This window comes from Acanthopagrus latus, chromosome 2 (genome assembly GCF_904848185.1).
Source record: "Acanthopagrus latus isolate v.2019 chromosome 2, fAcaLat1.1, whole genome shotgun sequence".
In the NCBI taxonomy this organism is placed as follows: Eukaryota; Metazoa; Chordata; class Actinopteri; order Spariformes; family Sparidae; genus Acanthopagrus; species Acanthopagrus latus.
The window spans coordinates 28795942-28822559 of NC_051040.1; the positions used below are offsets into that span (position 1 = coordinate 28795942).

The 26618-nt window shown below is 40.1% G+C and overlaps 2 protein-coding genes across 4 annotated transcripts; one reads left to right on the plus strand and one right to left on the minus strand.

Moving 5' to 3' along the window:
• On the plus strand, positions 1–9855 carry si:ch1073-145m9.1. Of its 2 annotated transcripts, none has more exons than XR_005070327.1 (7): positions 1–779; positions 1095–1190; positions 2475–2587; positions 4222–4345; positions 4425–4597; positions 4736–6528; positions 6563–9855. XR_005070327.1 is itself a non-coding variant. In XM_037072126.1 (7 exons), the coding sequence occupies exons 2-7, from the start codon at positions 740–742 to the stop codon at positions 4802–4804; spliced, it is 615 nt and encodes a 204-aa protein (XP_036928021.1). In that variant the 5' UTR covers positions 1–247; positions 409–739; the 3' UTR covers positions 4805–9855. The 2 variants fall into 2 exon arrangements, 1 of the variants encoding a protein (XP_036928021.1); XM_037072126.1 differs by having other exon boundaries at positions 1–247; positions 409–779; positions 4736–9855.
• On the minus strand, positions 9014–26438 carry appbp2 (amyloid beta precursor protein (cytoplasmic tail) binding protein 2). 2 transcript variants are annotated; one of them, XM_037072106.1, is made up of 13 exons: positions 25950–26438; positions 21356–21444; positions 19529–19680; positions 18929–19052; positions 16519–16687; positions 16314–16403; positions 16095–16162; positions 15905–16010; positions 15670–15794; positions 15149–15234; positions 14451–14641; positions 12999–13164; positions 9014–11534 (listed from the first exon to the last, which is right to left on the minus strand). In XM_037072106.1, exons 1-13 carry the CDS (start codon positions 26085–26087, stop codon positions 11272–11274), a joined length of 1767 nt encoding a protein of 588 aa, XP_036928001.1. In that variant the 5' UTR covers positions 26088–26438; the 3' UTR covers positions 9014–11271. The 2 variants fall into 2 exon arrangements, with proteins under 2 accessions (XP_036928001.1, XP_036928005.1); XM_037072110.1 differs by lacking the exon at positions 25950–26438 and adding an exon at positions 25310–25543.
• Positions 26439–26618: the final 180 nt, after the last annotated feature.

Sequence of the window (26618 nt, forward strand, 5' to 3'; positions counted from 1 at the left end):
GCAATTCGACCGTGTGTGAGTTTGTGTGGCGGCTCTGTAGTGTAGGTTGAAGAGTAGTGCGAGTGGCGCCACCTTGTGGTTATTCTGCGGAACAACAGCAGTTTACGTCCAGCGGCACAGCGACCTCCAGTGACACGTAGACTGGGAGCAAGGGGAAGTCCAGCCCCGATGATTTTTACGTATTTAGTGGCAGTCTAATTGATATATTATAACAGGCTGCTTTCAATGTGCACCCGCCATGTTCACGGTGAGGCTTTGCGCCTAACTTCATTTACAAAATGTGCCAGTTTAATTTTGGCTAGTTCGCTGATAAGCTTACCCACCGTCGCTAACACACGAAGTGCACTATATTTTCACCTGCTATGTGTTCACCATCTCCTCTGTTTTAATCCACCTAAATTCATCCAGGAACGTTGAATGAGATGGATGAAGAGTTGTGGACATTTAGTGTTCCCCAGCAGTCCATTTACTGGACGTGTCTGCCAGGAGTTCAGTTGGACGCGCTCACTGTACGTAAGAAAGGCTTTGTCGGCTTCCTACGTCACAACATGACAGCGCCCACGGCACGCCACCTTGACAGCCACAGTCAGTAGCTGACTGTACACGCCGTGGACCCGACGTGGGGGTGTTTCAGCCACACGTATCAACGGACGTTCGGGGACGGATGCACAGGGTTGTGTGTTTGCTCAGGTAGCTGCGGAGGTCGCGGAGGAGCTGTATCACTCACAACTGACAGGAGATGGGACTCCAGGTTCTGCTCTACTGGCCGAATGTTATAGGTGAGATTTCAAATGCTCAGTTGAATTTTAGGACTCATATTATGTACTTGTGCAGTGTGCCGGAGCTTCAGTTCACTGTGGCATGACTAATGCCAGACGGATAACTTTTGCATTTACTATAAGCCGCCTACAGTATCTAGACTATAGAATATTCTAGTATCGATGAAGTATCATGAGCTAGTTGGAGAGCACTTAAATATGACTATGTGCGGAACATGTGCGTGAAAACACATGCGTGTCACTGAATACAAGAGCTGCGTGACTACATGCGTGTGTGTGTGTGTGTGTGTGTGTGTGTGTGTGTGTGTGTTTCAGGGTACATCAGGATCGGCCTGGTGTTGGCTGCATGGGCCGCCAGTGAGACTCCCGCGCTGTTTGTCCCCCTGTACTCAGCCTCCACAGCACTGGACGGTACAGTATCTGTCTGTCTGACCTGTGCGGACAAGAGTTCGACTTTGATGCGGGTGGTGTTGAAATGCCGCCGGTAGATTTTGCACCAGCTTCACTCTGGGTTACTCTAGCATCATTACCACCAAAATGTTGTTCTGAACATGTCTACCGTACCATTAATAAACCAGTGTAATTAATAACATCAATAAAGCCAGCTGTTTAAGTATGCACTTAGGCATCATTAAAGGAACTGCTCAATTCAGGGGAGAATCTACCTTCTCACCCACATGCTGTTGGAGAGTCGGATTTAGTCTGGTAGTCCACAGAACATTTCTGGGGTGTACACCAGTGTTTGAGCATTCTCCCAGTGAAGAAGCTGGGGAAATTAAACATTAAGTGCCACAACTGGCCTGGTGTAACTTTCTGGAAGTTTGAGAGCCAGAATTGATTTGAAAAGACCTGATTTTCACCCTTGTTGAATATTTTTTACATCAATTTGATGTCTTGGGGAACACCAGATGAGCTATTGTATTTAATGTTTGTTTCTTTTTGCTTTAAAAAAAAAAAAAGTCCACATCTACTTCAGTTTTTAAGGAGGATCCTGCTGTGAAGCTCTAGTAATGTTGTGTGGACTTTCCATCAGTATTCTATCAGTCATATCATTTTCATTTTTGGTTGTACTTATCCTTTAATTCACTGACTTCCACCCATGGCCTTTTCACAAAGGACACATTAACTGAATTCTGTTTAGCAGCTTCAGTTTCATGGTCCTGGTATATTTTGTGCTGGCTCACTGTCACACTGTCATGCCTTTAAGGAACATAACAGACCCATTGTTAATGTTAGCAGGAAAGAGCCTTGTTTTCCCACTGGAACATTAAAACATCTGCTGTGAAAAAGACCCGGAGATGGTGTTTGGTACTAACTTCAGACTGGATAGTGAAGAAAAACAGACCAAGCATCAGGCCACTACTGTATTTTTGAGGCCTCTGTCACAAACTGCTTACATTAATGGTGCATTCCCTTTATCTTTAGCAGTTCCAGGACTCTGACTGACATCCTCAAATGTTATAACCATATAAACGATGGACTTCACTATTACCAATCACCATGGACAACCTCATTTTTAATTTAAAGTATTCCAGATGACATACTGATAACAATGATAGCTGTGCCTGAATTTCCCCTCAGTGGGATCAATAAAGGATATTATATCTCATCTTGTGATTATATTGCACAGCTGGAATAAAGAATCTGAGCTGTTGTGTCCATCCTGTCCAATATGTGATGCTGATGTCTGTGCAGGAGTGGACGGCTGGCTGGCCAGGAGGCTGGGCCAGAGCTCCAGGTTTGGGGCGTGGCTGGACGTCGTGGTGGACAACATGGGCAGAGGCATGCTGTGGAGCCTGCTGTTTGAGGTATGATGCCTGCCGACCATTCAGCACATACAGTATACACACACTACGTGCTCATGTAAATGCGGCGATGTTACTTTATGATTGCCATATCAGAATAAACAAGCTTCTCTTTCAGAATCAATGAATTATTGCATATACTGTCTTTAAAATGGTCATTTTAATGATCGATTAGATGATCAACCTTGTGTTTGCCAAAACTGAATCCCTTCATCCTTCCATCAGGATGGAGCAACAGAAAACAGGTCTTCTGCTGATTAAGCAAAGGCTTGGTATTGTTTAGGAAAGTTTCAAAGTCCTACACAGAATCAGCATAATCAAAACAGTACCTTTTTAAAAGCTTTCTTTGTTGGGTATAAACACATTTTTGGCTGGACTGCAGCAAAGCGGGCCAGGCCCTTAAATGTGAGTCTGAGTGATGAAGTTCCATCATTAGTCGGTTGATTGTACAGTGTTACGGGACATAAAGAGCATTAATTAACATATAAATAAACAACAAGTAGTAGTAGTAACATTCAGGTCACTCCCCAAGTCATAATTGGTCTGAGTTTTCTTAAAGGTCCAGTGTGTAGGTTTTAGTTGCGTTTGGCAGTGAGGTCGCGGATTGCAAACCGAATCCTGCATGAAAACATGATAGGCCATCTCTAAAGCCAGTGTTTGTCCAATCTGGGTTACTGTAGCATCATGGCCGTGCATCATGGAAGACTCTGTGGAAGAGGGCCTGCTCCTTCTGTAGATACAAAAGGCTCAGTCCAAGGTAATGAAAACACAAAGGTTCATAGTATCAGGTTCTTATTTTTATATATTTATTTATTTTATTTTTATGTCCCAGTCTGAAGCTCCTGTGCTATCTGTGTACACACTAACACTCCCCTGGGGCCCAAGGTCCCAGTCTGAACCGCTAGCTGCATAGCTAACTGAGCTAACAAGCTAAGAGTAGCTACAGTCAGCAGCAGTTAACAATTACTCTGGTGATAAGCTGCCCCTCTATCTGTTTTGAGGATGACTTTGTCAACTGGCCAATTGTTACATTTGCACCTTTAGATCCCCTTAAAATATTCCTCACTGGACCTTTTAAAGAACTGATACATCTGCCTAATAGGGTCGTGCCTGAAAAGGCAAACAACTATGAATGTCCTTGTTCAGGCTGTGTGTAGTTCAAGGTATTTTAATGCAACTTTTTGGGGAGGTGAAGGTTCCTGTGATGTTGGAGCTTGATAGCAAGTAAAAGTCAGGATGATTAATCCTGTGCTGCACCAGTCCATCTGTCTCGTGCAAGTCTCTCGAAGGAAGTCCCATTACAAATCTAAATCTTTAAAGTCTGGGAAGGAAAAATGTTGTATATTATTAGTGATATTTTCTTTTTTCAATTTCATTTTATCTAAGAATAGTCTGTTGGTTACATGGAAACTGCAAAGGGACCAATATTTTGACCTATTTGGAATTTTGCTTTGAAAATGTGGAGCAGTAAAATATAAACAGCTTGTAGTAAAAACACTTTAAGTTCCTTTAAATCAGTAGATCACCCCTGGACCTCTTAACTTGTCTGGTTAGATTTACATATACTCTATTTTGTATGGCTCTTGTATGTTTGATGGTGTTTTGTTTTTCATATATTTACATGTATTGTATTACAGTGGGGTTGGCTGGTGTCTGCGTTGGAGTGGTGTGTGTTTGTGTGTAACCACAACACCAGAGGTGACCACTGGAAGAACAGCTTCACCACCAGCCCTCGATTCATACGAGCTATCATGGCAAACGGTAGTCAGTCTGTCCCTGTCAGTAAGTTGGTGTTCATGTACTGCACATTCCATGGGCTCATGTGAACTTTGTGTGTTAGGGTTTCGGACTCCTCTCGGCACATGGGTGGTGAGCGGGCTGCACTGCCTCCCACTGTGGCTGTACGGGTGTCATTGGGGTTTATTGACCCGTTGGTTGTACCTGCCCTCCTGGATCCAGACTCTGGGGACCGTGCTGCTGGGTGCAGGGCGCCTGCTTGCTCTATCAGCAGAGGTAAAAACAATCAGTGGTGAACATCATGTTGACAAAAGTCAAAGTTGTATTTAAATAATTGCTGCTCGTATTTTTAATGTTTTTTTTTGTTCATGTAATGCTGTGTCACAGCCAAACATCCCATCTGTTTCTCTGCAGATATGGTGTGTATGGACGCACATTGAATACCTCACCAGTGATGTGGAGCTGGAAGGGAAAAAGAACTGATAGCTGTTACTCTCCTGTCTACACTGGAATAATGCTGATTATTTACACCATATTTTATATGAACTCGGGTGACATTTGGTTTCTCCAAAGCTGTAAAAACTTCAGGGAGAGTGTCTTTTTGTCATATTCTCCTTAAAAACATTTTTTTTAAAAAGGGTATTTATTTCAGGTATCACTTAACATATCAAATGAATGTGTCAGCTGAAATATGTGGCTGTATTTTGACCTCTCAAAAGGATTTTGTGAATGGCTGCTGAGATACAAGTTTCAAATCAAGTCAAGTCAATTTTATTTATAGACAGACAGACAGACAGGTCCCTTTGTCCTGTGATGCTGTAAGGTGTGTCTGATCTGACTCCATCACTAAGAGCAGGGCCTTCAGATAAACTTAAGAGAATTTAAGTGTATATGGTTTGTCGTAATGTTAGACAACAGGGATATTATTGTTGTTATTTAAATGGAACACTGTAGCAGCAACAATCACTGTTTAACCTGAGCAGAGACTGAAATGAACTATTCTGACACTGTTTTAGGAATGTCAGCAGTCCAGTCAGAAGTGTTTCCATGCCTGCACTGAACAATAGTTTCTACCAGGGATCAGAATATTTGTGATTGCTGTCATTATCTATATGAAAGCAAGCAACCAAAGGGAGGGGCCTATTTTACACATAGGTCACGCTAAAGTAGAGTCAGTTTTGTGCGTTCAGTTTTAGCGTACTGCACATCACATCACAAAACTTGTTTTACACCTGCGCACTTGCTGTAAAACATAAATATTTAAAAATGTGTTGAATGTCTCAGCTGAAGCAACTACAACAGTATATTACTTTGGAAAAGCTCTTTAATCCTGTTTATTTCAGCTCGGCTTTAGTGAAAAGTTTCTCTAGCTCGGGGAAAGACACAGCATTACTACCAGAAAAAAGGGTGTGGGTACAAGCGTTTCATGTGATGGCAATCATATTTAATGTATAATTTGACTTGAAATATTGAAAAGTGAGGTGAAGAAGTTTGTTTACATAAGCTGTAATATAAGCTGTATGCCTTTTGAAGAATATTTTTATAGGTAGTTTTATTTGTTTTCGCTTTTGTGCTTAAAAGCCAGTTGTTTCAAAAATAAAGTAATGAAATAACAAATGTGTAGTGATTAAAAAAAAAAAGTCACCCATACAAACAGTACTTGAGTAAAAATGCCATAAGTATACTTGAATCAGATTCTTCTTATTATAAGTTATTAAACAGCTGTTTACAGGCTTGTATATACTGCCCACTATGGGTCAACATGTTTGTATGAATGTGAATATGGCTCGAATGATTGTCAGGCTGGAGGTTCAGCAGATATGATTTCTTGAAATGTTTCAGGATTCTCAGAATCTTGGTGCTGTTTAGTAACCTGACACACCAGATGATTTGTTTCAAAAAAGTTTTTTTTCTTTTCTTTTTTTTCACAAATCCAACTGGGAAAGAGCAGCTAGGATCTGTTTGGAAGCGGTCTGTAACCTTCTGTCACAGTAGGAGAGCTGTACCAGCGATGGCAGCATCCATGCTAGCCTCTATGGGGAGCTGCCATTGTTTACAAGCTAAGAATTGCTTCTCGCTGTTGTCACATCCAAACCAAGCCCCTTAGCTACTGCCTCTGTTTCCCCAAAGGATGCGGACTGCTCCAATGATTTTAGGATTGGAGAGTGCTGCAACCCTGCTTTGCTGTGAAGCTCCAGAAATGTTTTGTGGACTAGCAACCAATTTTCCACTTGCATGCAGGTGACTAGACAATGACCGAATTTTCATTTATGACTGAACCTTTCTGTCAACCATTCTTGTGTTTCTGGTGTTTCAGAAACTGTACATTAAAACATGAACACAAGAGAAAACTGCATGTGGCGTTTGTGACCAATGATATAAGTTTTAATGTTTTTGCAGCTAACAGTGAAGCAGTAACAGGACAACAGTCAAACATCCCCTCATCACATTTGGTGTCAATCATCTGAACTCTGAAACAGGGCTGTTGGAGAAATCACAGCTTTATTGAACATCTTTAACTCCATATTCCCCAGCTACCCCACGTCCTTTAACCCTCCACCCCCTCCAGCGCCGAATCTTGGTATTCCCTTTCAGATATCAGCAGATTACAAGGATGAGCAGTGAGCTTAATGAATCCTCATCTCTTACATTCCATCAGTCAGCTGGTTTCTCAGGGTTATTGTGAAAGGAAAATCACCCTGTTTTTTTGTTGTTTTTTTTTCCTGTTGGCTGAAGAGAATGGGACTTCAATCAAGGTACTGACAGTTCATCTGGGGCTGGGACAGAAAATACTACTCATGGGTGGTACAGAGGACAATCCATTACAGAAATTGCTTGCCAGTGGCTCCAAAACAGTATGCCTATCAGACCAGGATGCATTCTAACTTTGATTAAATTCAGTCAGTGTAGCTGAAGGAGAGGGGGAAAAAAATCATGATGATATCTAACTGTGTAGCAGAGTGACAGTAGGGTTTTTCATTAGAAGTGTGCAATAATTCACATTGTAGGACAAGTATTTTAAATATAATCCTTTTGTCATGAGGCCAACTGTGTTTTCTGCTATCTGATCTTTCTAACAAACTAGGACCATAAGTAACATTCATTTCCACATCTGCCTTGGAAAAATGTTCTCTGTCTCCCAGAGGGATAGTGTGTGTGTGTGTGTGTGTGTGTGTGTGTGTTGGGAGGGTGGGGGCGCCTGTTGAAGCCAAAGCACCGAGAGTGTAGCTGAGCGTCCTTTTAAGGGGGCTAAGGCTGGACCTCCTCAGCTAGAGCCACTCACATCACTGCTAGAGAGGGAGACGTCCGACAGCACTAAAGCAAGGCAAAGCTTGGATTCTTCATTCACTTGAAAAAACAAAACAGTGGGGTGCTTATCGAAGGCATCAGATTCTCAGTAACACTGCAGATATTTATGTTAAAAATGAATTTTGAAGCTGGACTCTTCGCATTTTCCATCAGTGAGAACACGTCAGAGCAAACTCTCAGAGCTACAGACATCATGCTGGCCTTAATGCATCCATGAGCATACAGCTAGGACTTATCACTCTGTAACAACATAAGGCTTCAGTTCACCTTAATGTACACAAAAAAGAGAAAATCTAATTTAATGTTATTTTGGCATGCAGATAGTTTTGATTTGACATACAGCTTCAGATAACCACCTGTGACATGTCTGCCTCCTCACTAATACAGGAACAGAAGGACAAAAGGCATAACTGCAACATTTGCTTCCTAAGAGTCGCTGTCATTCCAGGTTTCCTAGTGACCATTTGTGTTTCAATACAACTGGTAAAACCAAAACTATCTGCATGGATATATACCACACCAGCAGTGGTGCCAGCCTGTGGGTCTGGACCCCACAAGGGGTTGAGAGTCGATTACCGAGTAATGTAATCTGTGTGATCTGATCCAGTTGTGAGTGTAGACCTGGGGCCTGTTCCTTTCAGAACGTTTGCTAATGAAGCTAGGCTTATTTGTCTTAGTCTGTCTCATTTTGCAGTTGATTCACTTCCATAAAGCATCATCAACATAGTTCATGTTTAGTTACAATGCCAACTTAAGCTATGAAACTAACCTGGTCCGGGGCGGGTTAACTGTTGGGCTAAGTCTGAGTTGTTGCTTTAACAGATTTTCTCTAACACTGACCCAACAGGAAAGTGAGGATTTTTGCTGCTTCTGGCGTGACTTCATCAACCACCATTACTTATAAAGTTCACCGTTATAGAAAATCAACTAAAAGCCGCTGTAAGCTGCATTGCTGGCTGTAAACACTGAATAATATAAATCATCTATGCAAGATGTGCAATATTTTCAGGTTTTTGGAAAGTCTGAAACTAAAGCAAAGTTGGAGTTGCTTTTTTTTTTGAGATCGCAACTAACTGGTATGAATTGTTGGAGAATGAATATATGAATGGAAAGGTAAAAGGTTGAAGGTTAGTGGGTTTGAAGAGTATTCTTAAAGTATTCCATTAGAACTATATTTCAAAGGAAAATAAATATTCTGAACAATGACTGACTGGATTTGAAAGTTGACTAAATGCTAAACAATCTAGAAACAATGCAGGACATTTTCAAAGACTGAATGGAGTTTCAAACTGAGAGCATGAATGAGTACAAAACAGTTGAAAATGCATGAAAAACCGTGAAAATATTAGAACTACCATGACCTGGATGACTGGTGCATACATGTAAAAATATGGGATGTTTTAACATTCCATCCATGCATTTAAATAGAGAAAATTTTATAGTGACAGAGTGAAAGTTATTTCTAAGAAAAGTTATAGCCATAATGTCCAATTTGTACATTGAAATATGTGGAAGAAATTAAGTTCCAAAGCACATGACAGAGAAACAATAAAAAAGGAATTCCATTAGTAGAACATTGTGAGTGCTGATGTGTTTTACTTTCAACTCACACATTCAATTGATCAGTGTTTCCATGCCAGCCTTTTCTCTCTTCTCTTTTTATCTATGGCACCTGTATTCCCTTTTTCACAATTAGATGTTTAATTTCTTTATATGCTTCCCAACATAAACGATACCTCCAACTACTAGTTCTTTGATGGATTGGTTTGATCTGTTTTTGACCCATGAAAAGCACCCAGTCTTAACTACCTGGAGCTGAGTAGAATTAGTCTGTGTGTGTTAACATGGATCGAATTTAATGAAATTGCTTCAGCCCCAACTGACTTTTTAGTTTCATTTAGGTCATGTGTTGGACTTCTATCCCCACTTTTCTTAGTGCACTGTATGGAACAGGCCCCAGAAGCTCTCAATGAAGCATCAGACTTCTGGAAAATACTTGGCTTAAGATCTGTTTCACTGACACAAGCTATAATGTAGTGAACATCATGGCATTGAATATTTAAACAGACATGTAACTAGTTGCTTTCAGGGTTATTCTTCCCATTTGGTTCATTTAGACGACAGACCAACCAAAGCGTTAAGCTCTATATAGTGACTGATGGGATTTCGGACAGAAACGGTCAGTAGGATGGAGGCTGATGGAAAAAGAAGGCTCAGTGGGGGGGGGAAAAGTATCTGATACTCTGCTTTAATGGACTATCTGACAGGAAGGAGTGAAGAGGAAGGGCCAGATGCACAGGTATACAGGCTGAAAACACATGCACACACACTCACACAAATATACAATATTGGTCCCCATTGTAGTGCCCTTAAGGGTATAATAGTTCTTTAGCACTTAATAGTATGGGTCCGTCTACAGACAGATAACTGCAAGCTGGTGTAAGGCTGGTAATCATCAGTGGAGCACTTGGGCGCCCAGAGATCTATCTGTGAAAGCTGACACACACGCATGCGCACGCACACACGCACACATACACACGCACACACACCTTAAAAGATTAACTAAAGGGAGGCTTGTGAGCCACTGTACATGTAGCATCTTCCTCTCCTCACTCCAATCCATGTCCCTTTAAAGTTGTAGTGTGTCCAGCAGTTTCTTTTCATTAAAATCCAGGGCTCACTCAGTAAGAAAAGCATAAACAAAGGGCTACATAACATACACTTCTGCATATAAATTATTGGCATTTTAATTATTCTAGGTCAGTACTAAGCTGGAAAAAGATCAAATAAATTGAAAAACAAGACCTGTGAAGCCTGTGTATAACAACATACCCACTGGTTCAACACATTCCACTGTTTGTAATCGCTCTCCACCAAGCAAAAAGCAGTTTTCTTAGGGTCCACTTTCAGTTCTTTGCAAAGAAAAAAAACAAGATGCCTTCAACTGAAACTTAAGTGTACAATCTGCAGTATCATTTCACTGTACAAGTGTCAAAATATCTGACATTTTCCACCTCTGTTCCTCCAAGTGATGATGTCGATGGATGTGGGTTGAGACACCTATTTCACAGATGTGTGTGGGGTCCAGATACTGTCATGTACATAGCCCTGGAGAACATGGTTTGGATCTGCAATGAGTCTCATGGCATTCAGGGCTACACTGGTTCAAATACAAAAGCAAAAATGTCCTCCATGATTCCAAACTGAAAAGAAAAAGGCGAGCGAGACAAGCGAAGACGAGAGGTCATTTGTCATCCTTAAAGGATGTTTGAGGTTTTTCTTTTTTTTTAGTTTTAATTCCCCCCCTCAGTTGTGTGTCTTCCTTCTCTTGGAGAAATGCAACAGTCTGCTCTGTGGGGTGAAGCTGCATCCAGCCTGGAGTTGCATCTTGGTGGTTTGTGTGGGTGTCGATGAGGTTTGTCTTCTCTACTTTATTTATTCCACAACTAAATGTGTTTGTATGTCTGTGTGTGTACTAGCAGCTGCAGTGACTATAAAGCCCACTGATGTGCCGGTGATGCTTGAATTTAATGTGTATTACTAATTAACTGTGTTCAACTGAAGCATCACATTTGCGCTTATTCTGTGTTGTCACCAGGCTGAAACCCACATGTCTTTATTTCCTCTCTTCCCTCATAAAATCAGCCTAAACAGGGACGTGTGGGGCCCAGACTCTGAGCCAATAAGAAAGCTTGCACCACTTCCTGGGTCTGCTGGGGTGTAGTGTTGACGTCCTCCAAGGCATCTGCCACGGCAAACTGCCTGTCCCTCAGCCGGTTCCAGTTGGACAGTACGTTGTGGTACTCAAACACCTTCTCGTAGTTTCCCACCGAGTTGTAGAGTTTGATCAGGCCTCTGTAGTCGTACTCCAGCCCGCTGTAACCCTCTCCAAACAGCTTCTTACCTGTGAGACACAAGAAGCATCATGTACCAAGTTTGTAATCACACTAGAGCTTTTGACTCCAAAGCTCACGGATAGCTTGTCTTTACCTTTTTATTGTGCGCAACACTAACATGTTTCAGCAAAAAGCCATCGTCAGGCTGATGATGCTGCGTAGTAATCTGTAACCCTGATATTCAAGATTTAACTTTTCATTGTTCAAGTTCATCACGTGAGCATGTAATGCTTTTACGATGTTTTTGTTTTACTTTGTGAGAACAGGTATTGACAAAGTGATGACAATCCTTTAAATGCCCACTTCAAGTAATAATCTTATCTTTGGTACTTTCTTCAAGAAACTAATTCATTTTATTTTGCAGCACACACTGGTCAGGGAGATGCATGCTATTTCATTGTATTGCACTTAAACAAAAAAGACAAGAGAAGACCAAGAGAATAAAAGACATGTATTGGCTGATAATAAATGATGAAGACAATAATTAATTTGGAGTATAGAGACACATCAGATGATTAACTAATTAGGCTGCTAATGGGTAATGTAATGCCCAACCATGGTCATTGCTAGTTTTTCTTTTAGAGCCCAGCCCATATATTCACTATCGGCAGTATTATCGGCTGATATTGGCTATCACACATGTATTTGTATCAGTGGCCCAATATATGTAATGTAAAATCTTTCTCTTTAGATATTGTTATGCAGAAAAAGAAAAAGAACTATTGAATTCCCAAAGAAGTTTACTGTTTCTGTACAATGATGTCACATTATACAAAGTTTATTGTGCAACTGTATAAAATACAATTAAACTATCTAATATCCTGCCTCAGATTCATGCCTTTGTAACAAGTGTCTGATAGCCAAAAATAGATCAAAAAAGTGTGTATATTGGCGATATATTAACGTGTATCGGCCGATGTCCAGCCAGTTGGACATCAGCTGTGTTCAAGTACAGCTTATTGGCCTATACACAGGTCATGCAACATTTGGGCTTTGCTGTTCTGGTTCTTTGATGTTGGTTTACTATGTCTGGCCCCTTAGAGGCTAGTTTAACAACAGCGATGGGCATATCAAATCAGTCCAACTCAGCTGCCAGCTTTGTCCATGTCAGAAGGCAGCTTAGTTTTGGAAGAGTGCTCTTTGGAGAAGAACTCATTTTTTATGTCCATGAGAAAGAGGAGTGACCACAGGCCTGTACTATTTAGATCAGAAGGCTATCCAGCTTTGTTTGGGCTCAACCCAGTCTTTTTTTTTTTTTTTTTTTTTTAACCAGGGCAAGTCACCATGGTATCCTATCCTAAATGAATATCCTGCTCTGAAGCAAGTTCAGTTCATATGATTGAGTTATCATTTCTCGAGTACAGGATTCAGTCATAGACAGAAGTGCTACATTTACAATAAAGCACATAATGTAAGAGTCTAACAAGCAGACAAAAGTTAAAAGAGACACTCATCCCTTCCCTGTGTCTGACCTATAGCAATGGAGCGCAGGTAGAGCCTCTCTGCATCTTCATACTGGTTCATGTCGTAATTGTAGAGAGATGCCAGGTGACCCACAGACAGTGCCACCTCATAGTCCTCGTGGCCCAGAAGCTGCTCCTTGATCTGGATGGCTTTGATATGCATCTCCTCTGCCTCCTAGTTACATGGACACCCATAAGGACACACACAAGATGGATACAGAAATATGAATTACATATCAAGGCAAAAAATTACCAGCAACCACAAAAGAAAATAATTTGATTTAGTTTCTTGTGCTTTTCCAATGCACAACACATATAGTTCATTTTCCAAAGTCACTGACTATCTTTAAACACCGTAATGGGGTTTTGGGTCAAAGCATGTAAAAGTTAGAATACAGGTTTATTCTTTACTGTGATTCAGAGGACCCTGGTGCTAATGCTCCTTTCAACTAATTATGTCTACCTTCTTTTCATCTCACATATACTTGTTAATGTTGGCCTATGCAGAGCTGCATTCATAGCTATCTATATATTTACAGATATCTAAATCCCCAGATTGCAAAGTATTTCTCATCCTTATTACAATAGAGTATCAGAATCTGGTAGCAAAAACACATCTCTAGCTTTTTCTAGCTTTAAACAGGGACCTAAACTCTGATGGGGTGAAAAAAGGAACAAAAAGGGCAACACTTGTACAGCAGATGCAACAGAAAACAATGTCATCACTAGGGCAAACTGAAGCAGTTGTTGATCACTTGCAGCCCTTGACGGCTGGTAAAGGGGCTGGTCTGCAATCAATGGCAGTATTTAACAGAGGAGTGGGTAAAAAAGGTTTTTCAAAAGGTGTGAATCACCACAACCACAAGAGGGCCTTGAGCATACAGTCACAAATGTGCACAAAACATATGGGGCTGATTAGTATGTGAAATTAGCTATGGACAGATACATAAGAGATAGAGAGAGTAGCTGTTTTTAGACAGAGCACCAAGCCGCCAATTTGCCCGTCCTTTTGGCGGCTCGGTCCACAGTTTTAGACAGAGGGCGGTAAATTGGGGGTCTGTTTTGTTCCGCCAATTTTCCGGGTACACTTATTTCCACCTCGCCTGCTAGAAACGAGGCAGAAATGTGCCGGCCTCTGCGTGAGATGGGCAGAGGTGTCAATGACCTGCACTGTTGTGCGACCCATAGTCAGGGAGTTTTAAAACCAGGAAACAGCTGATCACAGCAGTCAGTCCATCACTTCATCCGCGGACATTAAGATGAGCAACTGGACAGCCGCAGAGATCCAGGAGAAGCTAGTGTTTCCTCGGTCTCTGTAGCTGTTTGGTTGGGTTAGCTTGTTGATATGTCAGCAAGCTAAGGACCGTTGCTACTTTCAAATTAAAAGCCCCCCGCTAGGAACCCAGTCCTAAACTTCAATGGGGTGGAATGTAAAGCTCTTATTTTGAGAAATCCACCCACCTTGAACTTCCTCATGGACTGGTAGAGTCGTCCTAGGTTTCCGTAGTGTTTGGCTGTCTGGACATTAAACTCTCCAAAGGCCTTCTTGGCCAGCTGCAATGAGGAGAGGTGAAGGTCATGAGCTTCCTGCAGGAGGCGCTCCTCTGTCTCCTTATTGTGGCAGTCAATGGCAATTTCCTCCAGTATGAGAGCTGATAGGATGATGAAAACACATATTAGACTTCTGCCCAGGATTTAACCTTTGAGCCACATCAGCTTATCAATTATTGGTACAAAATGCAAAATTCAACAGAAGCTTGAAGTTATAATCTGTCTCTGAAATATAAACCTCACTTCACTGTTACCTTCTTGAGACTTTAAGAGGGGACACGCTGTATAGCTACTACAATACACCTGAGTGGACATTTACTGTCTGAGCACCAAATGATCTTGTCCAGGCACGAAAAGATGTTTCTTAACAGGAGAACTTTTTTGTCCTTGAATTGAACTCAGGAAATAAAGGGGGCCTTATCTTTACATAATTTACATTATAAAGCAAACTTATTTTATGTTTTCAGAAATTCAGAATAGGCCCAAAAGATGGAGATACATATGAGTGACATTCCATTATTCTTGTTTTAAGATCGAGTGTCTGTCCAGTTGTCCCCATTGTACCCTCCACACAGTGAGCAGAGGCCCAGAATCTCCTTGAATCTTACCTTTGACTCTCTTGGAGGAGGCCAACAGCAGATGGTCCTCAGGCAGAATGTGAGTTATGATGTCTATGGCACGTTCTGCATGGAATCTGAGGGACAAACACAGCAGCTGACCCAAACATGTCATGAAAGTCACAGTTGGCAAGAAACTTCATTCTGTGCAGGATAAACACTTCCAAGAAAGTCAAGTTGTTTTGAAGCTGAGCTCATGGTTAGAGAGGTCAGAATATTACCCAATTCTGAATCAGGCCATTTGTGCACAAGAAAGACTGTCTCTGGATCAGTGAAAAACTCAGACTTTTACTATCTTGCCAGCATCTGTTACTAGGTCTAAAACAAGCTTTTCAATGTACAGAATGGCACACGCCCAAGGCATGCAGCTACATAACACACCAGCACAGTGAGTAACAGAACAGACAGATGAGTCATAGTCTTGTGCTCCATCTATAAGGGAACTCATGTCTAATATAATTAGCCAGTTGGTCTTGGAATAGTCGTGAGTTTGAGAGATTCACTGTACTTACAGAGCGTTGTCAAATTTCCCAGAGCTGTACTGGTGCACATATGAGGAGTAGGCCAGGTCTTCATGGGCTGTGGCAACATGGATATTCTTCCCCCCAAACACAGACTGTCGGATATCCAGTGCTGTCTGGAGTTTTTACAAAAAGAAAGGACTTTTAACTATATATACACATGACTTATATTTTTAATCAAACTATCAAAAATGAACATGAATGTATTACCAATCTCTCTACTTACCTGGTAAATTGCAACTGATTGGCATATATTGTCTACATTTAATAAGTAAAATCCATAATCTAGCAGCGTGTCAGAGTATTTGGGATGCTTGTGTCCAAAATGTTCTCTGTAAGACACATAACATGGAATCAAAATGCATGATAACAAAAGGAATCTTTCTTGAAGTTATTTTTAAGATACAGCAAGTTACCTTGCTAGAAACACTGCATGTTTGATCAGCTGCTCTGCTTTTCTGAACTCTCTCTTCACCACACAGGCCTGCAGCACAAAGACAAAAAGTCAAATTTCACACAATCAAATATGGGATTTCCTTGCCAGGCAAAACAGATTGCTGTGCTATAGATAATTTATGCAAAGATTCTCAGTAATAAGTAAATAAAATGTTGTGATTTAAAAGAACATTGGTAACCTTGGAGGCTTGTCGGAGGACATCAACCACTACTTTGACAGGCAGCCCTGGAGTAATTTCCTTCATAGCTTCTATACACCACCTGTATGCCTGGAAAAATGCAGGGGAAAGATATGTGTTTCATTGTTTCAAGTAATTCTCAACAACTGTGCAATGCACTGTATCTATATTATATAAGAGATCACTGGTGGTCAAACAAACACACCTCATCATAGTGGCTTTTGGCGAAGAGCAAGGCACAAAGCTCGCCATACAGCGCCGCCTTGTTGGCCTGGTGGCCATGTTTGGCTAGTTTGTCCATGTAAGACTGAGCAAGCTTGAACGTCTCCTCCCCCAGGTGGTACTTACAGTTGCCATTACGTACATGAAGCAGCCTGTTGAGGCAAGAGAGGAAAACTTAAATCAAACACAATCTCATGTGAATCCATCCAATTTATGTAGTCATAAATATAGAACAAAGGAGAAGTCTGTGATTCAGTCATTATTTACTGTATTGTCTGGTTAGAACACAGGACACTATCATAATATGCATATTTTTGTACATTACTGTACTGCCGTTCTCCATATTTCGGTTGCACATGTGCCCACAAAGCTAAGAAGTGTGACTTAACATTTTCATTGGTCTGACCAGTGTGCCTGAAATTTAGCAGTTCTGATTTAAAAGAAAAAATTATGAACAAATATTACATTATAAACATATTTTTATGTAATCATGCTGTCAGTTTATAGCAGGACTTTATGTACATCTTACACATTTGCCATGCTTTGTGTTCATGCATGTGTGAGACTGTGGCCCTGTACTGCCTCCACATTGCTTGTATGCAAACAATTGCGAAAAAACCTGAACACATAGTCCTCTAAACTCTTTGTTTGTTGGCTGGTTGTTTGTCAGCAGGATTACACAAAAAAATAATTTCCACAAAGCTGGCATGGAGAATGGGTGTCTGCCCCCAATAGACCCCATTTACTTATGGTGGGGATCTGGACAAAAAGACATTTTCTCACTTTCTTTAACATTGTGAGACAGGGCATTTTTCAATTTTTAATGAATCATTAAATTACAAAATATTATCAAAAACTAAGGAAAAAATGGGTCTTGATGAAAAAAAATCAGACATATTCAGGAAACTGGTATCTATGAGAAAGTACACATGGTGGATTGAAACATGTTTAATATGTTTTATTCTTTTTTCTCCAATAAACATCTTAAGCAGAAATTGCTAGTTTTATTTTCATGGTGTCATAGAGGCTGATTATTCAGGGCTCTCTCTCTATAGTTTTGTGCAGTCACATTGTCTACTGTTCACATTTTTTTTTATCATTCTTTACATTTAGGATTATGTTGCATTTCAACTTTTGTCCTTTTTTTAATCACTGTATTTAACAGCTATTTGATTAGGGCTGGGACGACGCATTGACGTAACCAACATAATTCGTCGACATGAATAATTTGCGTCAACGCGTCGTCCCAAACAGGAAGTGGTAGGACCCGCGGAGGCTGAGCATAGCCCCTCTCACAAAGAGATGCTGCATTAACGCCGCAGCGGTGGTTTGTCAATTCTCCGCATTTGGTCACTCACACAGAGCGAAGAAGGGATGAATTAGTAAAAGTAATGTGCCCTGTGCCCTCTAATCTTGGTGGTATTTTGTTGTTATTGAGAGTAGTATAAAGTTGTTGCATATCTCTTGTACCTGTATTGCTGCTCTCTGTGATGTATGGATGATATTGAAAATGAAATCGGTAGAATTAACATGAAAGGCACATTACTTTTACTAACATGAAAGTTTGTTTCTAAGTATATTTCTTTCATATATTGTTTGTACTTGTACTGCTGCTCTTTGTGACATTTAATGAGGAATAGGAATAGGAAGAATCAACATGTCATGTGACCTTGCCTTGAAAACTAATGAACATCATTTCAAGCAGCCATTTTTATTGTGTTCTCTTTGCACTGATGTGCACTCAGGAGTCATAATGTATAGGCTTATTCTAGTCATTAAAGTATTTTTAATATTATCAAACTGCTTACTTACAACCAGTATGATGACCAGTCACTGTTTTGCAATTCTATTTCTTACTGGACCTTTGTAGTGGTTTACTTCTATAGTACCCCATCTTTTCTTTTTTTTTCCCACTCTTACCTAATTTCAGTCCCCCTACTTCTTCGTATTTTATTTTAATATTGGATTATGCCTGAATGAATTAAAGGGGACTGTTGGGCCTTGATGGAGGTACATGCCCCACTGACCATCATTCTAGTTAATTATTTTTTCAATGAGGTGCCTGTTCCACCTGTTCCACGATAGAGGTAAATGTTTCAATTGTCCCCAGTCGTAAGATGCCTTTTTTGCAGTGTTTCCTTTAGTAACATGTTGCAATGGTGGCTCATGGGAAGAGAATAAGAGGGAGTGAGATGCCATCTGGATGTGGGTAGGAGAAGCAAACCATCACCGGACCAGAATAGTTTATAAAGAATATTTAGGAAGCAGCCATTTCATACATGAGGCATAGGCTATATCATAAGGACCAACGTGCATTTGACTGTTTCATTCACTCTGTTGGTCTGGCTGTCTGGGAAGTAAAGTATGTTTCACAAACACAAACTGAGACTGACCTGACACAGCATTCCACAGCCCGGAAGCAATGGAGGACCTCACTGTGGAGCGTGCACAGCTGCAGGCACGACAGAAACACTTTCTCTGCATCTCCATACCAGCCCGCATCAGACAAAAAGCCACCTAGAATCAAAATAATTCAGATTACTCACCAAATTAGAGCAGAGGTTGATTCTAAATTACCTGAAGTGCAGAGTGCAGACAAAACCAGCTGCATTTGGAAAAAATGAGAAGAGGCCTGGCCTGGTAACTTGCACTTCAAAACAATTTGGCCAGCTTTTTCAAATCCCTAGGACATATTAATAGTAAAAAAAAAAAAAAAAAATCCAGTCAAACATGTGGACACTGTCTCTTGCTTAAACAAAGCTTTACAGTGAGGCAATGATGGCCCTCAATTATGTCCTGAGGAGCACACTGACCACACATGGTCAAGCCACATACAGTTTTAACTTAGTCTTGTCCATATGAAAATAAGCGATAATAATACAAGTGTGAGGAAAGAATGGCCTCCATTTATTCAGTCATTGTTTGTCTGCTCCGGTTATATGCAGACTATCAGAGTGTCTGTGTGCAACCTCCCGTCCCCCCATCCCATTTACCTAGCACAAAGCCAAATTGGATGGCCTTCTCTTTGACATGGGCATCAGACTCTGCGATGTAGGAGCAGCGGCGGCTGAAGGAGTTTGCCAGAACTGAGGCCACTTTCACACCATGGTCCATAAGGGCCTGAAAGCAGTGGTGTAAGAGGTGTCTGCGGTGGGGAAGACAAAGGAATTAACCACGTCAGTAGAAGGCATAACGATTGGGTAATGACTAATATTCTCTATTGATTTTGCATTTAAAACTTAACTATAGAAAACAACATCAGTAGTACAACAGGCATTACAAACATCTTGCTAATCAGTGAATAACAATGGTTATGATACTGCCATTGTGTTCTCAATGAACCTATCAATATAGGTTGAAGACAAAAACATAGACCAGGCAGATAACATAGAAAAATCAATAATGTACCTTTAACTAAAGACCACTTTATTGTGCACAGGGCTTTAACTTTTACAAAGCTCTTTTACACCAGGACTGCATTTATCCCTTTTTCCAAAACCTTTTCATACTCTTATTTTTAAATGTATCTTTAACTTCCAGTTTAAGTGTAGTTTAAGTAGCAGCAGATATGGAATGATATGGAACTTCAAATGGCTATGTTAAACTGATGAAACTGAGAAAGAGAAGACCACTCAACAGGTCCCAGCAGGAGGGGAAGGTATACAAAGGCAAATCCAACCCATAAGTCACAGGAGAGGAACATGTTATTGTTTAAAGAAAACAGCTTATTCAGGTCTAGACAGTAAATGAGTGACACACTGGGTCAGATAAAACACGATTAAAAAGCCAATGTGGCCGAAGTCTGAAGTGGACAATAACTTCAATGTCTCTGACTGTATTAAGCCAGATGTTGTCATTAATATAGTAGAAATGCAACTCATAATTATTTTCAAAATTATGGAGCAATCTGTTGATTATTTTCAATGTGACACATTTTGTCTCTAAAATGTCAGAATGTGCAGAAGAATGCCCATTACAATGTCCCACAGTCTAAGGCGACACTTTAAACATCTTGTTTTTGTCCAACCACATCTCCAAACCAAGGGAATTCATTATTATATCATCCAAGACAAAAAAAAGCATAAATACTGACATACTTAAGACCGAACCAGGAAATATTTGCCATTTTTTCTTTGAAAAATACTTTTCTTTCTTTTTAAAAAGGTGTGATAGGCAAGAATTAGCCACCTGTTAAATTCAAATTCTAAACAAATAGAAGACAGCATGTCATATCATACTCACTAACTGCCAGATGCTGCTAACTATAGCTGCAGTTTGCTAATAAGCAGTGAAGCTAGCAGTCTGTAGTAGGAGCTTGGAGCACAAGGGGAGTTTTAGTGTTGTTTACATGACTAGCACAGGAACTCTGGACAACATTTTCAGGCCTGGATGAGAAGAACTCAGCAGGGAGTGCTGGTGGGGAGGGGCTGTTATTTCTTAACATTCTGTTAATAATTTCAGTTGATTTTAAATGTTAGATTTATGTTTTAACTTAAATACTTCCATACATATATAACATTTAGTAATTATTCAGTTATAATCCAATAATTGACTGGTTGTTGTAGCTCTACAATATAATACTATAAAAGGTGCACATTAAATACATTTGGTGAAAGTGGCTAAGTTTAACTTCCATGCATGAGACAAACAATATCCAACCATATCCGATGTTCAATGAATGCGGTTGTCTGCATATTTTTTTTTCTGATAGCCATCTATTTAGAGGACCAGAGTATCCAGAGCTAATTTGTAAGACAAGTGATGATCAGTGTGGGTGGTATGAGGCTTCAGGCACAGCTTTATACTCAGTGTATTCTTACCTTTTGTCTGAAGCCCGCAGTACTTTAGCAAACACCTCCAGCTCACAGAACTCTCCTCCCAGCTGGCAGAGCCTGCCCTGCTGATAAAGCTGACAGACACACAGAGGTAGAGTGATGAGGTGAACATGAACACTCACTAGGTCCTTTACACAGAAATTCTGCAATAGCTCCTCAATGAAGGCTTGCCTTTACACTGCCTTTTTTTACATGAACCAAACAGCAGCAGCATAATCCTGCCCCAGTCTGTTACAGCTCTGTTGCTACCTCCACCAGTAGATCAGAGGCAGAACAAAACTGCCCTCTAATTCCGCATCTGTAACTTTTATACAAATGGCTGAAAGAATAATAGCACAATATTCCCACCTTGTGAAGGAAGTGTAAAAGGGGCAAATGACAATAATACTGACAATATTGAGACGATAGGTAATAACTGATCTGATTAAGAAGCTGCAGGAGGGAAACACAATCACTTAGCAGATGGGTACAGAATGTACTGTCTGTAAGCGGAACATTGTTTTGTTTGTTTCCATTATGGGTGTGTTTTAAGAGATGCTTTTTAAAAATACCGTCTGCCGTTCACAAGTTGAAACAAAGACAATCTGCTGATGTCTAGCCTGTCATCAAAATGCGCTGAGCTGGATGTTGTTATATTCAGTGGCTCTGTATAGTAAGGTCTATGGGGGACATTGTCGGTATCAGCTGTGTCTCCTAAACTAGTTATTTGATGAAACCTCAATGTCTGAGTGATTATGTGAGAAATTTGTTAATTTGGTAGAAGCAAAAGATGAAATCAAGTCACTCTAGCTCACAAGCAGATTATTCATCAACACAGTTGTCATGTGGTCATGTGCCTGCACTGCCCAGATAAGCTGTTATCCGTTACTTTTTATTATGGTCAGATGTAAATTAACTTCTTTATTTCTTGATCTTTATGTTTACCTAGATCTTACCTACATTTTTCAGGTGCTAAAATGAAAATTAATGAAACGAACTCGAACTGTGTTGAGGATTGTTGCTGTAGCCTACTGAATTTGCTCATCCCAAACTTTTTTCCAAGTGCAACCATGAGGCTGACATTTGCAGATTGCAATGAAATATCAAACTCATCTCCTGACAAAGAGAAATGAGTCAATTGCTCATTTACCCACATTTTAAAACCCTCACATATAGTACATGCCAACTTTGGTGTAAACATAGTATATGTGGCCGGAGAGATTAGATGACACCACTTCAACATGGTTATGTACCAGCACTGATGAAAAAAAATGTTTTTGAGTGACACCCTGAACAGTAGTGCAAGTTCACTGTAACACTGATGACCTTTTCTTTAGCACCCATATTCCATGAACAACATGGCAGATGGGTCACCACTCCAAAATACCCTTGTGTAAAAGAATAACACCTAAATCTAAATCTATTCATTATGGAAAACAAACTCATTTGGCAAGTTGTTTAAATGATGGTAAATTCTGGAGTCATTTGTTTATTACATTTTAACTTAATTCCACCAAATGAATACTATGATACTGAGAAAAAAACAAAAAAAACCAAATCCTTTCTTCACATACTGTTTGCAAATACTCTCAGCCGTTTCAAGCCAGATCTTTCAGTCAGTCTAACTATGGCAATCAATGTATATCAAACCTGTTTCAAAGTGCTGTTAACCGGGATGAAAAACATGTCAGAAAGTACTTGGCCGTGGCGAACTGCAACTCTTGTCATATATGGTCATTCTGTAGAGTGTTACTGACATTTTGAATACACATTTGTGTCTGACTACCTTGTTAGTTTGAAGAAGACCAACAAATAGTACAAGATGAAGACAGATAGAGTAAGTGATTGTGGGGATATAGTGAGTAGGTGAACAAGAGAAAGTGATAATATGAAATTGGTAAAGTCAACAGAACCCAACTTTGCTAAAACTTTTTGTGTGACGTAAAACTATGCAATCTCAGAAGCCACTGGCAATCAGGTGTAGCCAGCAGATGGATATCTGGATAAGTTTTCCTCTTCTAACGAATATTAAAAATTGGAAGATATAATTGGGAAAAAAAGGCAGCACTGCGAACTGTCTGCATTGCTGAACTGAATGCACTACAAGACTGACAAGAATAACATTACATTCATTGACTTAAAAGGAAACCATAACTTTTTTCAACAAACAAGCAAATAATTAATCAACGTGGTAATGATGGCCACTTCACAACACAACTCGGTCTTAAACAGAGTGATTTGCTCTCCAGGCAATATGAAAAGCCTTGTATGGGAGACCAAAATTGTGGAACACCAAGATAAAGTTGTATGCAAGCCATATAAACTACAGTAAGCAAGCCATGCCACACAAGCTACCTGAGGTCTAACCTCTTTAGAACTTATGACTCATTTTATCATTTCATCTCAAAAGCTTTCAGTTATCTACCTACCAGCACATTGACTGTAAATCTACCTCTAGGATGCCTGCTTATTCTCATCAATTTCTCAACAAAAGAACTTGTCATGGACATCACCATATTGGTATACTTATACTGGTTCTTCCAGTCTTAAAATGCTTTTTAAATGTATATTTATTGTTTAATGGGATACTCATTCATTAGTGCCTTGACAAAAACTTAACTTCTTTGTGTAGTTGGGTTCATTATATGTCATGGGAAAAACAGGAAAATGGTTTAACTAACATTTGCATTTACAAATAAGAGGAGAATGCATGAAAACCAGAGGTTTCACAGTAAATCTTACATTTAATATCAACTAAATCTCCCGCTGTTGCAATTAATCACAACAATGAAAAATCAAGACTAAACTTTCAGCAACATAAAGTGTATTATAAAACCTCATTTTAAAATTATGCAAAAATGCCCCATTACTATTATCATGTGCTGCATTTACACATTGTTTTTCATTTATCTTTAGGAGATAATCATCATTGCTTTTACTGGGTATGTATCCACTGGTATGGCAGACATGTACTTTTGATTTTTGTATTGGTAGCATGTGGGGTGGCTCCACCTCAGTGCAACGCTTCACATGTAACAGCGCAGACTACAAAATAATTTAAACAGTGCATAATCTCAGTCAGCCAGTGGCAGCAACCACATAATTGTCAGCTGACAAAACAAACAACAATGTGGGCCTAAGTGGAAAAAGCCATGGAAGCTTTCATGGTTGACAAATGATTGCCAGCATGGATAGTAATGTTCACAATATGATTTTATATAACCATACAAGACATTCTTCAGTTCATGGTCTAATCATTCTCCATTTTTTTTTTGTTTGTTTGTATCAGCTATGAAGCTGAGGTAGGTGTACACACCGTTTAAATCAAGCAGAGCATCCAGTACATAGACACCCTTTAAAAGATGTGCAGATTCTGCCAGTTTGGCCAGATTTAATAGAGAACCTCTATTTCAACTTTATTAATACTCATGCAGAAGTGTAAATATGATGATGCCATCCAGTTATCTGAAGATGCAACAATTGTCGGAGAATATCCTTTTGTTTTGGTGGCTGCTGCCAAATTCTAATGATAGTTAATAATACAGTAACAGTATTGTACCAGAGGCAATGGGTAATAAAGTTAATTTGATGTCAGAGCATCTACATAGGGCACACCACTTGACAATGACTGACTTCATAAGGACAAACTTGGGATGTGAAGTTACCCAACTTATTGCTCAATGGATCGCATTTACTGAAAGAAAGAGAACTGGACACTTCTCATACACTTCGATTGATGGTGAGTATTTCTGACTATAAATCTGAAATAGACTTCAGATTGTTCTTACTTTATAACAATTAGGCCGAAGGTGGACTTTCGCCTTTAAATTAATAAGAACCGTTACAGAATTTTTAAATTTAGGCTTCAGAGGCTAAACGTGAAAACTGGAGGAATGTCTATCCACAGTGCCAGTGTGCATCATAAATCCAGTGAGCAGATCCTGGTGTATACCACCTTACCTGGGCAGGGACAGTATTCCTGTGGTTGATGGAACAAATTCCATATCTACAAAAGCAACTTGTGTTCACGACTTTGTAACTGCTTTCAATGTAGCATTTAGCTGAATTCCGTAGGGAACAAACCTATTGTTTTCCCAGCTCCACAGTTTTAACATATTGCTGTTTAGTGTTGGCTAACTGACAGCTGACTGCTCGAAAGTGCTCAGATCTGTTGTTACAAGTACGTGCTCCTGTATAAGAAAGGATTCAGTCCGGTTGTCATATCAAGTGAATCAAAACAAATTATTGACGACAACAAAGCCATAGAACACTGTTTACATGATAACACAGACACAATTCATTCACACGGTCACTGATGTAATTAGCTACGGGATCAATGGCGTTTATTACTTCTTATTCAATCGGCGTCCATTATACAAATATAACACGATAACAACCTTGAATTCTATTTAAATGTAAAGCGGGGTAAGTTCACCTTCAGCTAGCTAAACCCGAAAAGAGCATTTTTCATCCTGAAGAGCTAATACAACGTTATCGTTATTTAGCTAACGTTAGCAGTAGTGTTAGCAGCTGATTACACGAACTCGTACAGTCTTGTGGCTGCCAGATATACCCGAGCCTCTTTGGCGATAAACATTACCTTGTAGTAGACGTCGAACTGTATATTTTCTGGGAGAGAGCGTATGTCCCTTCTTGATCGGCTGTAGTTGTCCACCACAGCCGAGATAGCGGTGTTGTACAGTGTTTCTGGGATCCATTCGAGCTCCACAGCAGCCATGTTGTTTTCCCTCTCCAAAAAAAACCCCAGCAGCTACAGCCCTCCCCAACCCCCCAACCTAACTGCGATAAAAGCACTTCCTCCGCGGGTCCTCATATAACATTCACTTTAAGGCGAGGCTACAAATAATCCTACTGCCGCAAAGTCAGCGCTACAATCCTAAAACCGCCGTTTCATTTCCATTTCTCTCCTTCATCTCCAATTATTCGTCGACCCTACAGCAGTTCCGTGCCCCCGTCCCGACGCAAACACTCACTGGCGCTGACGCAGTGACGTAATTGTGCAGTCGATGCAAAAAAAGCCTTCTATATTAAAAGAGAACTCAACAGCAAAAATCGAGTATAATGTTGTGTTTTCTCTAATTCTTGTTAGAGCAGTGGTTTCTCATATTAAACAATAAGACCATAAACCTCCTCAGATGGCAGATAAAAATGCATGTAGTCTATATACACAAACAAAAGAGTCGGTACAAAGTAAGCACCACAAGTTTTCCTTGTTTAGCGTGACTTATTTTATATTTAGGGACATGTA